The sequence below is a fragment of the Anguilla rostrata genome, chromosome 1, assembly GCF_018555375.3.
Source record: "Anguilla rostrata isolate EN2019 chromosome 1, ASM1855537v3, whole genome shotgun sequence".
In the NCBI taxonomy this organism is placed as follows: domain Eukaryota; kingdom Metazoa; phylum Chordata; class Actinopteri; order Anguilliformes; family Anguillidae; genus Anguilla; species Anguilla rostrata.
In genome coordinates this window covers 81,074,649-81,089,926 of record NC_057933.1, presented here as the reverse complement: position 1 = coordinate 81,089,926, position 15,278 = coordinate 81,074,649, and the positions used below count along the sequence as shown (strand labels likewise).

Sequence of the window (15,278 nt, the reverse complement as noted above, 5' to 3'; positions counted from 1 at the left end):
GTCAGTTCCCAGTAACAGCTGCACAAGACTATTTAAAACAGATTGGGGGGAAGTGCAAACATACAGTATTGAGTGAGAAAGAAAGATAATGACACTTCCCTCTGCCGTCTTCTGCAGGAAACAGGTTCTTTTCTTTTCTTTTTACACTTGGCTAAACTATGCAAATGCAATACCGAGAAGGGGAGTTCTGTTTGTATGTATTTCCTGTCTAAGGAAGAGGAGCCATTTTTAAGTTTCAGTCATTTTACGATAAGGACATCCAGATTAACTGTAGCTGATTTCTAATCCTCTGTCACATCCAACTTGTAGGTAAGCAGCCACTTTTACAATTCTTTCATGGGTAAATGATTTCCACCATTTCTGTTTCTGATGGAGTTGTCTTCTCTACCCCCTTCCAGATACAGGTATCAATGCCGTTGCTACAACAGTTATTCACATTTCATTTGAATGTTTGTGAGTTTAGTAGCTTTTATCTGTACTCTGCCTTGTTTCTGGTCTGGGAAAACAAATAGCAAGTGTTCGCTTTAAATAGAAATTGACTTTGCTGTTATTGTGGCCTTTTGAGTTCAAAATAGAGGTGCATTGATCTAAATAATTTAACATTTCCATCCAGGAAAGATATGCACTCAAGGTTTTCAGTCAAATATTGTCACTCAAAAATATTAACACCGTACTGTACATATTAACATTTTAGCAAATTACTAGTGGAGATACTGATATGACGTGCTTTTGACTCAAATCCTGTGTGGATCCCTGCTTGTACAACACATCCTTGCGTAAGATGTTTATTTTATTCAGATGCTGATCTTTCTGGGTGTAATAGGAAAGAGTAGGCTGTGTAGATTGTTCACAACATAGAATGGTGTCTTGGACTGCAATTAATTAAATAATGCTGTTTTTTTAATAAGTTGCAGTCTGCATTAACTGTGTCATGATGTGGCTCTACTATGCAAGGAGCAGAGCTGGCACAGTCAAGAGCACTCTTTATATTTCCTGATTTTGGAAAGTTGAATCTTAAATAAAACAAACAATGAAAGTATTTTTAAGACTGGTGTTCTTCAAAATCAACACACGCGACAGGTCCAACCATAACCCACTTACAGGAAAGGGGGTGGGGGCAGGGGCGCAGGGGGGGAAGGGGGGCAGAGGCGGGGGGAGGGGGGGTTTGCATTAAACCAGTGATCTGATGATCTGATTAGGAACCACAGAGCTGAGAATGACTCACTCACAGCTGTGGTACCTACACCAGACACACACAGCATGCACACCTGCACACATGTATACTGTACATGAACACACACACACACACGCCCCCGTAGCACACATGACTAACCTTAACAACACACACACACGCACACACATACACACATATTCGCACACACGTATACATGCATATGCATGCATATACACAGACTCACAACCATGCATACACGCACACACACACATGCGTGTACACCCATACACACATATTCACACACACGTACACAAGCATATGCAAGCACAGACACAACCCTAACCCCAACCACTACATGCCTAACCTTAACCCTAACCTTAACCTAATTGTAACCCTAGCCCTAACCCTAAGGCCTAATCCTAAAACAGCCTCTTGAACTTGTGGGGACCAGCAAATGGTCCCCACCTTGCATAATTTTTTCTCATCTTTCTATCCTTGTGGGGACATTTGGTTCTCACAAAGATAGTAATACATGCCCACACACACACTTCATAAGTGGGTTCACAGTGTCTTCTTTTCCAGATTTCTCACACTGATAAAGGAAGGTTCACCATGATCTCTTTCTGGGCCATGGTCCTCTTACTGATTGGTGGTATGTACCTGCTACGACATCCCTGTCACTGCACGTTTCGTTATACCCTTGTCTCTGTCACTGACACACTTCACTCGTAATCATTTTTTCCCCAGTAGAAATCGGTCCTTGTTACTGTACGCATGACGATCGGCATAGCAACCAAGGTTTTATGAATGAACACAATGTTAACTTCTGAGGATTACCTTTCTGCTGCAATCCAACAGTGCAATATTAAGAACAGAAAATTCCACTTTAGAGGCAGACTGACTGATCTAATGGTTCCTTCTTCTCTCTCTCTCTCTCTCTCTCTCTCTCTCTCTCTCCCTTTTCTACCGTAAGACTCTGCTTGCAGTTCCAGTGAGATGAGGGCCAAAGAGGGCTCCTGTGTGACGGTCCGCTTAACTCTGTCCAAAACAAAGCATTCTGAGTACATTGTTTGGTTGAAGGACGCCGTGTGGAATGACGGACAAAGGATTATGAGGGCACAATCGTGCACAGCCTCAAACCTGACAAACACAACGCGAGTGAATTTGAAAACAGAGTGTCTGTGGCTTCCACTGGGTCCACTTGGGGTTTAAAGAACTACGAATTGACCATCAATAACCTGAGACTGGAAGACAGCGGAAATTACTTGGTTAGATACTATGATGAAGCTAATCCTTCTTATAAACTGAGCAGCTCGACAATGAGCCTAAATGTTCAGGGTAAGTTCTTTTGCAGTGATATATATATATATATATATATGATGGAGGCCCCTTTATGTTCACCATCCAGTAGTTGTCTAATTGTTTACTGTATGAAAAGTATTTGTCTGGTATTGGATTTATTATTTAAGCAGCAGTCGTTGCAAAGATGCACAACTGGCAATCCTGAAGAAGCATGCTTCAGTTACCAACAGTGATGTATTTGTAGGAATCTTGTGCATATAAATGCTGATAGCTGTTGTCCTTAACCTGCTACTGGCAAAACTGTCAGCATTGCCATCATGAGTAGTATGCCTGCTATAGGATTGATGATTTAAAACAGTTTAGAAACATTTCAGATATTCACAACTCGAAAGCCTGAAGGAACACACTTCAAGGTTACCCACAGTAATGCTTTTGCTTATATTTGCAGATGGCTGCTATGTAATTAAGCTGGTTTGGTTTTATTTCGTTCTGGGCTAACTTAAACACAGTTATCATCTCATTATCACCATGCAAATCTGCATTTATGTATTTCATGAGGGACTGTGTGCAATTACTCACATTCACGATGGTCGTACGAGCCAGCCAAGAGGCCGCATGTTGCTTTACAATGATAGGCCCCAGAGCAGAGGGGGCTACAAGCTTGACTCAGACAAAGAAACCCAGAACATGACAAAAAAAGTATTTAGGCTACTATAAAAATCCATCACAGATTAACACATGATGATGAAACTGATGATAATCATCATCATCATCATCATCATCCTATCTTATCATCTTCATCATCATATTCATGATCGTAATATCATCATCATCATCACCATCTTCATCATCATAACGATCTTCCCCTGTCGAACCTCTGCAGAGAACCCTTGCCAGGTCAGCGTAACAGGGCCGGAGCTGGTCCAGACGGGGGCGGAGGTGATTTTGCGCTGCTCCACCATGGGGCACTGCAAGAACAGCCCCGAGTGGCGTAGCTCAGGGTCAGGCCTGGCTTCCAGTGAAGTCTCCGACACCCAGGGTGCGAAAACAGCCCAGCTGAGCTTCAAAGCGGACTGGTCACATGACGGGGTGACGTTCTCCTGTTGGCCGTCGCCGAGCAACGACGCGTGCGCCTCCAGAAACATCACGCTGGCCGTGGAATGTAAGCCACATAATTTTAATTTTTATTGTTTTACCCGCCGACGCTGCAATCTTCATATCAGAGACACCGAAGCTACGTTTTACACATAACTGATATCTGAATTACCCACAATGCTGTTGATCCAGTCTCTGTGCATTTTTTCCATATGCCTTCTTCCGTAGTTTACAGAAAGCTTTCTTCTTTATCCCTTGTATTCTGCATGATACATTTATTATAAAAGAATGGCAAGCTACTGCATTAATATTTGGGTTCTCCTCCTCAGCACCACTGAATGTGCTTGTATCAGGGGTTTAGGATTAATGGTAAGTGGTAAATGGACTGCATTTATATAGCGCTTTACAATTGATGCCTCTCATTCGCCAGAGCAGTTAGGGGTTAGGTGTCTTTCTCAAGGACACTTCGACACACCCAGGGCGGGGTTTGAACCGGCAACCCTCTGACTGCCAGACAATCGGTCTTACCTCCTGAGCTATGTCGCCCTGAGCTAAATAAAATAGTAAACCAGAGACTAGAGCTTTTGAATGAATGAGCCAGCAGTTTACTGATAACAACAGGACATATAGCCTACTCACATTACACATACAAAGTATTTACAGTAGGTAGAAGGCAGGCAAGTTACACTTAAACCCCCTTAGTTTTATCCCTTTTCTTACTCAGAATAGGTTGGTTTAGGTTTAGATTTCAAGTTAGTTTTGGCAACTAAATATTGTTCCTTTAAGTTAAGACCAGTCTGTTTTCTGTTTAAGGTTAACAGCCTTAATTTGACAGGTTAAACCTATTTATTTTAGCTATTTTCCCTTTCGAATTAACTCTTTTTTTGGTTTCAGGTGAACAGGTAAGTACCCTTTAATATTCCCTTTTGTTAGGTTAATTGACCTATTAAATTTAACCTTTGCAGGAGAAACACAATCGAGATTCACCGTTCAACTCAAACATCAATACAGAACCACACTGGCGGTTTAACTCAACACCAATACAGTATAACGTTGGCAATTTAACTCAACATCAATACAGTACAACATTGACAATTTAACTCAACATCAATACAGTACAACATTGGCAATTTAACTCTTTAAATGCAATGTCTCACTCGAGCAGGATATTCCTTTTGCTTCCAGTTCAGTTCAATAATTCAGTTCAATTTGTTCAATTCTAAAAGCAATGAGAAATCAACGATCCTACCGCAACAGTGTCTAAGTAGTATTTTTGGTAGGTCAAACCGTATGCAGGTGATCCGGTCGCTGGGATGTCTTTTCAATCTTCGTAGGTAAGAATTCCTTGGGTGAGGCTCGCCATCTGGTATCCTATGGGTGCGTGCTGTCTATCACGTCTACGCACACACACACACCCCGATAAAGATTCTGAATCCGCGTTAAACTTTCTGGAAAAATCTCCCGGGAAGGGAAAAGGAAGAAAAGAAAAGAAAACCAAATAAAACCGTCTTGGTTAGTCTTTGCACTTTTTCAACAATCGGCAACTCCGGTTTTGTAGCAATAAATCCTTAAATCGCCGCGTTAGATGCCTCCTCTTCTTCTTCCTTGGTGTTCACCGGCAGCTTGCATTCTTGAGAGTTGCATTACTGCCATCTCTCGGAGTTAGTTAACTCCTACAGCTTACTGAATGTCACTTTCCCTAACAGTCCTGTTCTCCGAACGTAGCTAATAAAGCATCTCCTCCCCTGCCCACTAGCACCACACTCCAGTACATTCTCCAGTCCTGCTCCTGTTATCCCCAATCTTCCCATCTCCTCCATCACGTCCTCCCTTTCCGACCTATATTTATTGCAGTTAATGAAAACATGTTCTACGTGTTTCTGGTACCTGACAGATTTCACAAAGACGTTAAAGGAGAGGTCAAACTCAATTAAAGGGGATTGTCAAACCCTTTTTTTTTCTATTAAAACTTGCATGAAGCCAACAGCCTAAGATTTTAACGTGTTTTATGGAATATTATCACCATGAATTAATTATTTATTTATTGTTATTTAATTCACTATTTATGACTATTTATTGCTCTGTTTGAGACCTGGGTTACACTTGGGTCAGAGAAATTGGACGGTGTTCTCTACAACATCGATCATGCTTGGATCAGAGACTGTAGGATTAGGGTCATGAATGAGATGAAGAAACCAGAAACTATGCTTTGGACTTCAGCAGGCTTCTGTTCTGTTTGTGTTATAAGACATTAAAAGACATTGGCTCACGTGCAAGTCATTTTTGTCTTCTGAAATGTCTTTTTCCTTAAGATTCGCCCAAAGACACTGAGGCGAAAGGTGCTGGTTATGACATCATAAAGGAAGGACAGGCAGTCACCTTCTCCTGCCACAGTAAAGGAAACCCCCAGCCCACATTGTACTGGTTTAAACTGGGCCAAGGTGAAATTGCCCAGGGAGGAGAGTGGAAATTACCCAATGTCAAAATAGAAGATGCCGGGAGTTACTTCTGCCAGGCTAGAAACAAACTTGGCACTGAAAACTCAACAAACGTTATGCTTAATGTCACATGTGAGTCTCATTTTTTTTCTGCTAAACTCAAATACACTGCCAAGGGACAATGTTAATCAGTCTTTTTTCCTTGCATTCTTCTTCACTATTTATTGTTTTCTTTTCTAATTTGGAGGATTTAAAAGTGGGAAAAAATTTGGAAGTCGTATGATGTCATGTCTGTCCAGGGCTGCCCTGTATGTGCCAAAAATGTCATGTCCCTTATGTGACACCCATTGAGTATGACCTCGTGTCCCTGTATGTCCCACAATGTTTCACCTGCTGTCGATTAGTTCCTGAAAAAAGCATGTGACTTAAAAGTCAAATCTGGTATTTGGTGCTTTTATTGAATATGAGCCACCAAATCCGGGGTGCTCTATAGATCCGGCAGGAAAACAAAATGGACTCAGTTTGACAGCGTGTGCTGTGGGTCAACAGAAATCCTACCGTTAGTGTGTAGCTAGTTGTTGATTAAGGCATGCGACCAGTTTATTTTGTTTGTTTAGCACTAGCTCCTGTAACCATAGTGGAACAGTGAATAGTAGTATAGTCCAAGAAAACATGAAAAAACCTTGTAAAAGATGATTGATTAACCGTTGATTAAGTAAGTTCTGATTGATTAAGAACTGATTGACTCAAAAGCGTTGATTAAATCCAGTGGAACAGCACATAATGCATCTGTAAGCACCCTGAAACGATCTGCAAATCACCACAGACAAATCTGCGCTCTTATTTAGACGCTCCAAAAGAGGTCAGTATAACTGCGAGCGGGACATTGGAGGGGATCTCTGAAGGAGCTGCAGTCAGCCTGACTTGCGAGGTCCAGAGCAGCAATCCAAGCTTGCGGTCATACTCCTGGTACAGAGACCGCACCGCCCTGGGCGAAACTGGCCCAGTGCTCCATTTCCCGGCCGTACGATCCGAGGACAGAGGCTCTTACCGCTGCAAAGCCTCAAACTCCGCGGGCTCGGAGGATTCCCCGGAGGTTACGATCACCGTTAACTGTGAGTCCGCAGTCGTTCATAACATAGCTCAGGAGGTAAGAGCAGTTGCCTGGCAGTCGGAGGGTTGCCGGTTCGATCCCCCGCCCTGGGGCGTGTCAACGTGTCCCTGAGCAAAACACCTAACCCCCTAACCTCCCAACGAGCTGATCGGTACCTTGCATGGCAGTCTTTCACCGTTGGTGTGTGAGTGTGTGTGTGAATGGGTGAATCAGAGGCATCAATTGCAAAGCGCTTTGGATAAAAGCGCTATATAAATGCAGTCCATTTACCATGTCATGTGCAGTGGAACGGCTGTGAGACGCGAGAACACGAGAGTGTTTCGATGTCGAGCGCAGGCCGCCCAGCCCAGGATCGGCCTGTTCATGTCGTCTGCCTAGCCAGTGTATTTGGTAAACAAATAATGTATTCCCTTTTTTCCCCCAGATGGACCCAGAGGCACAAAGATTAAGGCCAACTGTTGTCAGGGAGGGGTGAAGGCCGGCAAAAGCCTGACCCTCACCTGCGAGACCAACGCCCGTCCTGAGCCCTACGGCTACACCTGGTTCCGCACGATTACAGAGCCTGGTGGACAGAGGGGTCCAGGAAGGACCGAGGTTCCCGTGCCTTCTAACAGACGGTCTGGCGGGCGAGACCTCAAATTCTGGCACATCAGTGCAGGCGACGCCGGGGAATACACGTGCCAGGCCAAGAACATCATCAGCGCTGAAAACTCCACCGCTCTCCGTGTAGACGTCCTGTGTGAGTGCTGTATTTAGAGTCCCAGTGCTCTCCGTGTAGACGTCCTGTGTGAGTGCTGTATTTAGAGTCCCAGTGCTCTCCGTGTAGACGTCCTGTGTGAGTGCTGTATTTAGAGTCCCAGTGCTCTCCGTGTAGACGTCCTGTGTGAGTGCTGTATTTAGAGTCTCAGTGCTCTCCGTGTAGACGTCCTGTGTGAGTGCTGTGTTTAGAGTCCCAGTGCTCTCCGTGTAGACGTCCTGTGTGAGTGCTGTATTTAGAGTCCCAGTGCTCTCCGTGTAGACGTCCTGTGTGAGTGCTGTATTTAGAGTCCCAGTGCTCTCCGTGTAGACGTCCTGTGTGAGTGCTGTATTTAGAGTCCCAGTGCTCTCCGTGTAGACGTCCTGTGTGAGTGCTGTTTTAGAGTCCCAGTGCTCTCCGTGTAGACGTCCTGTGTGAGTGCTGTATTTAGAGTCCCCGTGCTCTCCGTGTAGACGTCCTGTGTGAGTGCTGTATTTAGAGTCCCAGTGCTCTCCGTGTAGACGTCCTGTGTGAGTGCTGTATTTAGAGTCCCAGTGCTCTCCGTGTAGACGTCCTGTGTGAGTGCTGTATTTAGAGTCCCAGTGCTCTCCGTGTAGACGTCCTGTGTGAGTGCTGTATTTAGAGTCCCAGCGCATTGTGAATACTCAGCCTGTGACTGTTACAGCGAATGTCTGTGATTCATTGTCACCGTAGTTGTCTGTGCTCTCCAATCACCATCCGTTCTCTGCTCTTACTCTTTGACTGTTTTTTCAGCGCGATCACAGTTTGTGTTGTCATAATCTTCAGCACTGTCACAGTCTGCTGTGTTGTCTGTGCTGCCCTGTCAGTGTCTGTAGTGTGCTCGTCAGTCTGTTCTGTCACAGTCTGTGCTGCCCTGTCTCTGTCTGTGCTTTCCTGTCAGAGTCTGTGGTGTGCTGTCAGTGTTTTTCTGGTCTTGTTTTCACTGAAACCAGGTTTGCTTGTGTTATACAGAGTGACGTTACAGCGCTTTCCCTCCTCTCCTCTTCCTCCCCCCCCCCACCCCCCCACCCCCCCCCCCCCCCCCCCCACCGCACACGTCTTTGCCCAGGCTTACCATCTCGGCTCTCGTCTGTTTCCCCACCCACAGACGGGCCTACAGGCCTCAACCTGTCCATGGATCACAAGGCGAGAGAGTCCAGCCTGGTCACCATCCACTGCTCTGTGGAGAGCTTCCCTCTGTCCGAGCTCACCCTGACCTGGGACCCGCCCTCCTCCGATCGCCTCTCTGACCTGTCCCGGTACCCCGAACGCCTCCAAGGAAATTCCACGGTCCAGTCAACACGCGCCTCTCTCGCCGCCTCCTTCATCGCGTCTGTCGAACACGCGGGCCGGTACACCTGCCGGGCCAAAAACTCTGAGGGCCTGAAAGAAACCACAAAGGACCTGGTAGTGCACTGTAAGTGGGCGGAGTCCCGAGATGCTAATGTCATGCTTGTTTCAGTTCCTTGTGCCTGGTGGCCCCGTTAGGGGTATCTGCTGGTGCGGTCTCCCCATCACTCTATCAGTTTGTAACAGGCAGTCCTGACCTTGCAAGTAGTTTTGCAACTAGCAGATAGCAACTGCTACCAGAGTAAGGGGAGATGCTGAGTGCGATACCCATGTTTGAAATATCTGCCGATTCATACTTCATAATAAAATAAGGGTTCACGCTCATGTTCTTTTTTTAGCATGGTTTATATCCACTGGTAAAGCAATGAATGCCTCCACCACTTTGCGGTTGATAGATAATTTGGGAGACTTTCAGTTTTTTTTTTGTAACTATAAATATCTGTTTATATTTTGACATATTTTGCCCATCCCGGCCACATCGTGTGACAGCTGTGGGGGGGTAGCATTACGTGCGATTCCGGGGTGGGGTCCAATTTCGAAGCCCGTGACTCCCTCGATAAGAAAGCAGATTTTCCCTGCCTCACCCTGTGTGAAAATACAGCATGTGTCTCGAAAAGCCAAAACACACAACTTGCTTTTTCTCATGATCAATAGTTTAAGGAGGCAAAGCCTTGTGAAATACTAAAACACTCATTTAAAGAAAAATTCTAATACGAAATGCAAACATAATACATTTTAAATAAATTAATTTTAATAATATTTTAAAGCATGTTTTTAAATGAAAGGGTAAATCAGCAATTCCTAAACTGTGGGTCACAACCCCACATGGGGGTCACCTGATTTGAGGATGGGGTCACCTGAAAATATTGAAAATTTTGAAAAACAAAATAAAATACATTTTTTTGTATCTCTAAAGTATATGGCTGTACGCTGCAACATGCCGAACATCACAACAGCCCAACTACAATAAAGCAATGAGGCGTGAGAGGTCGTGGTACAGCGCCAATATAGTCACGGGTGTTGTTAGGCACGAGGTGTGTGTGTGAGTGGGGTGCTGGGGGTCACGTGAATTTGAGAACATTCATTTGGGATCGCATCAGGAAAAATTCTGGGAACCCCTGGACTTAAATGCTACTTTCTACGAGGCAGGATGCCCTAGCACAGCGGAGTTCTTTCCCCTGTTAATCAGTGTTGAAATGGGATTCGACGGGGGTGGGGGTGCGGGGTGTAAATTTGGCGTGTCTCTCTCATTTTTGCGGCAGATGCGCCCAAAGACGTCCGTGCGACGGCGAACCCAGGAGGCGAGGTGACCGAAAAGACGAACCTGGATCTCAGCTGCGAGGCTCGGTCCAACCCTGGCGTGGCCGCCTACGCCTGGTTCAAGCTGACGGGCAGGGGGGCGGAGGAAGTGGGCCAGGGCCCGGTTCTGACCCTCAGGAATCTGTCGGAGGCGCACACGGGACAGTACCTCTGCAGGACCCGAAACGAAATCGGGGAAGGGAACTCGAACGTCATCGACGTCACTGTAAGATGTGAGTGCCTCTCCCTCATCTGTCCGCTCTACGAGGGCCTGTCCCAGTTATGTCACCTGCCTATCAACCTTTTAAGGCAGGGCTGACCCCACCCTGCTCCTGGAGATCGACCATCCCGTAGGTGGTGGATCTCCAACCCTAACGAAGCGCACCTCATTCAACAGCTAGAGATCTCATTGAGCTGCTAATCAGTAGAATCAGGTGTGCTAAATTAGGGTTGAAACGAACACCTACAGGACGATAGATCTCCAGGAACAGGATTGGGCAACCCTGCTTTAAGGTGTACTATCACAAATATGTGAAAATGTATGCATAGCATGTTCTGAACAGAAAATGTTAATGCTGATGTAACAATCACTGCTGGTTATTAAATGCAATGGGGTTCTAAAACACTGGCTTTGAATTTTGAAAAAAACATTCCAAAAAACCTTCAAAGTCATCATGCAGTTAATACAATGGCAGGAGGCATAAATGCGGTAAATGTGATTAAGGGTTGCCAGCATTCTCCTGCAGCTCATGATGCAAGTGCATGTGTCGAGGGGATTGGTTATTCATCAGATTAACTACATTTCCAGCGCAAGCTAGCCTACATAACAACCTGCATTTGTAAGGTCGTTCACAAGGGTGCTATCTGTCTGTTGGTTTGGTTCTTTAGTTACCTGCTTCCTGTTTCAGTGTATTGCTGTAATTCACTGATGGCAGGTAAATATGGACATATGGGACAGGTGGGAAAACCCATATTTGGCTGAAATACTGGAAGACCTTACCAACGCTGTTGGTAACCGCGAATGTGAAACAAACGTTTTGCTGAATTCATACAGACGGATCCTTCAGTGTTTTCTTTTTTACACACTTAAGTACTTTTTTAAACAGACCTCAGTACTTTTATACTTCAGTTCTGATAAATGTGTGAGTGAAACGTGAAATGGGTTCTGTGTACTTATATGCAGACAAATCTTAGCAGAGAAGCTGTGCTTTATTATTATTATTATTATTATTATTATTATTATTATAAGTACAAAATACATTACTACATAAATATACTCATTCTCATTTCTGTCTCCATCCAGATGGGCCCAGAAAAACAGAGGTTGTTCACAATATGACCAGCAGAGGGCGGCCTGTCGAAGGAAGCGCTGTGGCCTTGATGTGCAGCAGTCAGAGCTATCCTCCCATCCGGAGTTACAAGTGGCACATACAGAAGGACGTCAACGCGAAAACTTTACTCAGACCTGGGCAAAATCTTACGATAGGCTCTGACGAGGAAGGGATCTATTACTGCTCTGCGGAAAACGAGATCTCAAGCAGCAGCTCGGACCCCATAGAGATACGTTTCGATCGTGCGTATGCGCCAAAGTTTGCTAAATCTTCTCTGCTCTTTACACATTACTATGTGCAGATAAGCTCTGGGTCGCACGTTTTGAGCGGGCTCTGATAAATTTCAAATACTTCAGATGCTTGTAAAAATTAAACCAATTCACGAAAGTGTACAATGAATATGATCCAAAGGACTCTGATAGAAATACAGTGTCACACGTACAGTACAAGGTTGCCAGATGCCAGACGGCTTTGACCAGACAATATTAAATGACTGTTCTGAATAACTGATTGAAAATTGGCTGTTAGCTTGTAATGAATTCCATCTTCTATTTGCACTGTCACACTGTTTGTCCTCCTTTCCTACTCTAAGCTTTAAGCTGCCGTGTCACCAATGTGGTCATATGCATGCTTTCCACATTGGACACGTTTTAAATCTGGCAACCTCACCCGTGTTTTAAAATTAACTCACAACCCCAGAGATGGAAGTTCACCACTTAACCCACCCAACCCCAATCCCACAGGATTTCAAGCTATTTCCCCGCAATGATGATTATGCTATGTTAGTCAATATTTTTAATACCACAAAAAAAAGAAAAATAATTTTTCAGCAAGGAATCTGCATTTATAATTCTAAAATATGAAAACTGACAACGGTCCCCATTCCCTCCCTTGCACTCAGGAAGCTCCACCCGCACTCTCATTATGGCGACTTCGTGCTTCTTTGTCGTCATCATCATCCTCGTCATCGTCATCGTCATCCTGCTCTACAGGTAGGAGCTTCTTACAACACTCTATATTCCAAATACTCCCAACACCTAAATCTACGTATAAATTATGAGATTTTTGTTCCCTGCGCCACTCTCACTCTCTTTCTCTACCCTCTCTTTCCTCGGTCTCTCTGTCCCTCTACTCTCACCCCTCTCCCCCACTCTCCCCTCCGTTCTCACGCTCCCATTCTGTCTACCTGTTTCTCCTTGTCTCATTTCATTTTTTAGAAAAAGGAGGAAGTCCGCCCGGCAGAGGCTTGAAAACGTACGGCCCTGTTTTCAGTGTCCCAGATTTCGGGTACAGCGGTGTTCACCCAGAACGCCTCTTCCCTTTCCCTGGCATGCGAGCGTTGCTCTTGCCCCTGCTTTTCCAGAACAGCACATTACATGATCTCTCCACGCCTCTCATGAATGCTCACTGGCAGGGGATCCACCAGGGGCTCTGGCCACTGTGAAAAGATTTCACATTGGGCCCCACTACCCCAGAAAATCCGGTGTTTTAATTTTTTTTTGAGGGCCCTCAGTCAGGGCCCTTGATATCGTCCTAGCCCCCCCCCCCCCGCCTACTGTCAAGTGAACCATTCACTTTAAAGCCAATATGTGCATTAGGCCAGCTAGACAGATACTTTTGGTGAGAAGCCTCTGTCTTACACATTTCACTTTTGCTTGTGTGTATGTGTGTGTGTGTGTGTACGTGTGTGTGTGTGTGCGTGTTTGTGTGTGTATGCGTGTGTATGTGTTTGTGTGTGTATGCGTGTGTGTGTGCGTGCTGGGTGTGCATGTGCGTGTGTGTGTGTGTGTGTGTATGCGTGTGCGTGTGCGTGTGTGTGCGCGTGTGTGTGCGTGTGTGTGTGTATGCGTGTATGTGTGTGTGTGTGCATGCGTGTGTGTGTGTGCGTGTGTGTGTGTATGCGTGCGTGTGCATGTGCATGTGCGTGTGTGTATGCGTGTGTGCGTGTGTGTGTGCGTGCGTGTGTGTGTGTGTGTGCTCAGGGCTCACGGAGTGATACGTGGGAGACGTTGGTAATGGATGGGATGGGCGGCCCGCAAAGGAGCAGAGAGACTCTGTCAACAGTGATGGCCCCGCCCCCAGGGCCCCCAGCCAATCAGCATGGTCATGACAGCGAGTAAGTGAGGTTGGCGGGCAGACTGTAATGTAATGACAGTATTGTGGAATACAAAGTACGTATTGCACTTTCAGAGTAAGTACAATAAGTACTGCTAATGATATCACCATTAATACACTGCTGTCCTGCTGCAGCTGAGAACCACACACAGGGAATATTACTGTGTTTGAAGGTTGTATGACGACACATCTGCCTGATCCTATTGTTCAAGGGTAGTGATGGGAGAACGAAGATTGGAGCGACGACAAGCTGTCAGTCATGTACTTGTTTAAACCAATCGAAGGCTCCACGCAACTCGACAGAAAAACACAGTTTTTGGTGCATATCAGTCAGTGACCGATGGCACAATATAGCTTCCGGTATGGCTGTCACGGTGCCTGTCACTGATCAAGTTTAGATGACCCTGGTCCAGACGTCTGTGTTTCTGGCATTTTTCCATCAAAACCGCCAGTTACGCAATTCCATGAATTATCAGACATTACATTACATTACATTATAGGCATTTAGCAGACACTCTTATCCAGAGCAACGTACAACAAGTGCATAGGTTTCATGATGTAGAGGCGCAAAAGAAACAGAAACAGACATATTCTGTGATCTGAATTTCACCTTTTGGATGCTATTGGGGCACCATTGCTGTGCTCAGGGGTTGTATGAATGTACATATGTGTGTATGCCGTGGTCCAAGCTTGTTTGTACAGGTTAATCCAGTACTGGATTATTACGGATCCTGCAAAGTTTGCGGTGCTGAAAATGTAAATGTATTTGAGTGCGCCTTCCCTCCGTCCGCAGCTGCAATGTGGCACTGCACATCACCGGGTTAAAGTAAAGCACAAGTAAAGGTTTAACAAACAATCCATCCATCCATCCATTATAATACCCACTCATTCCTGGTCAGGGTCGCAGGAGGTGCTGCAGCCAATCCCAGCATGCGTTGGTCGAGAGGCAGGAATACACTCTGGACAGTTCGCTAGTCCATCAACGGGCAACGAACAATCACATGCAATTTAATTTAATTTAATTTTTTTTGCTGGGGTTTCTCAAGGCAGCCATGGCAACTCATTATCCCTGAAAATCCATTTTTAAAAATTGTGGCCCCCATGTTTTGTTCGTCTGTTTCCAGGCTGTACGCGAGTCCTCACACAGTGAACAGCCCCCATCGGAAAAAAAACAGGTGAACCACAGTAGAAAACTTATTAAAAAGGAGAGACACTACAAAAACAAACTCGTAATTTAAAAATACTATGCAATTTCACATTAAACTGGAACCGTTATTCTGACATAAATATTTATGCATTTTCA

The 15,278-nt window shown here is 45.2% G+C and overlaps 1 protein-coding gene across 1 annotated transcript; it reads left to right on the top strand.

The window, feature by feature from the left end:
- Positions 1–49: 49 nt before the first annotated feature.
- On the top strand, positions 50–15,154 carry LOC135248038 (B-cell receptor CD22-like). Its single transcript, XM_064322214.1, has 14 exons — positions 50–309; positions 1,757–1,826; positions 2,148–2,512; positions 3,360–3,638; positions 5,884–6,141; positions 6,858–7,124; positions 7,548–7,862; positions 8,989–9,297; positions 10,493–10,762; positions 11,833–12,102; positions 12,762–12,852; positions 13,078–13,114; positions 13,843–13,976; positions 15,100–15,154. The coding sequence occupies exons 3-14, from the start codon at positions 2,494–2,496 to the stop codon at positions 15,152–15,154; spliced, it is 2,304 nt and encodes a 767-aa protein (XP_064178284.1). The 5' UTR covers positions 50–309; positions 1,757–1,826; positions 2,148–2,493.
- Positions 15,155–15,278: the final 124 nt, after the last annotated feature.

Coding starts and splice junctions, on each gene's coding strand:
- LOC135248038 (XM_064322214.1), top strand. Junction 7,863..8,988: donor TCTCCGTGTAGACGTCCTGT/GTGAGTGCTGTA, acceptor CCCCACCCACAG/ACGGGCCTACAGGCCTCAAC. Junction 10,763..11,832: donor CATCGACGTCACTGTAAGAT/GTGAGTGCCTCT, acceptor GTCTCCATCCAG/ATGGGCCCAGAAAAACAGAG.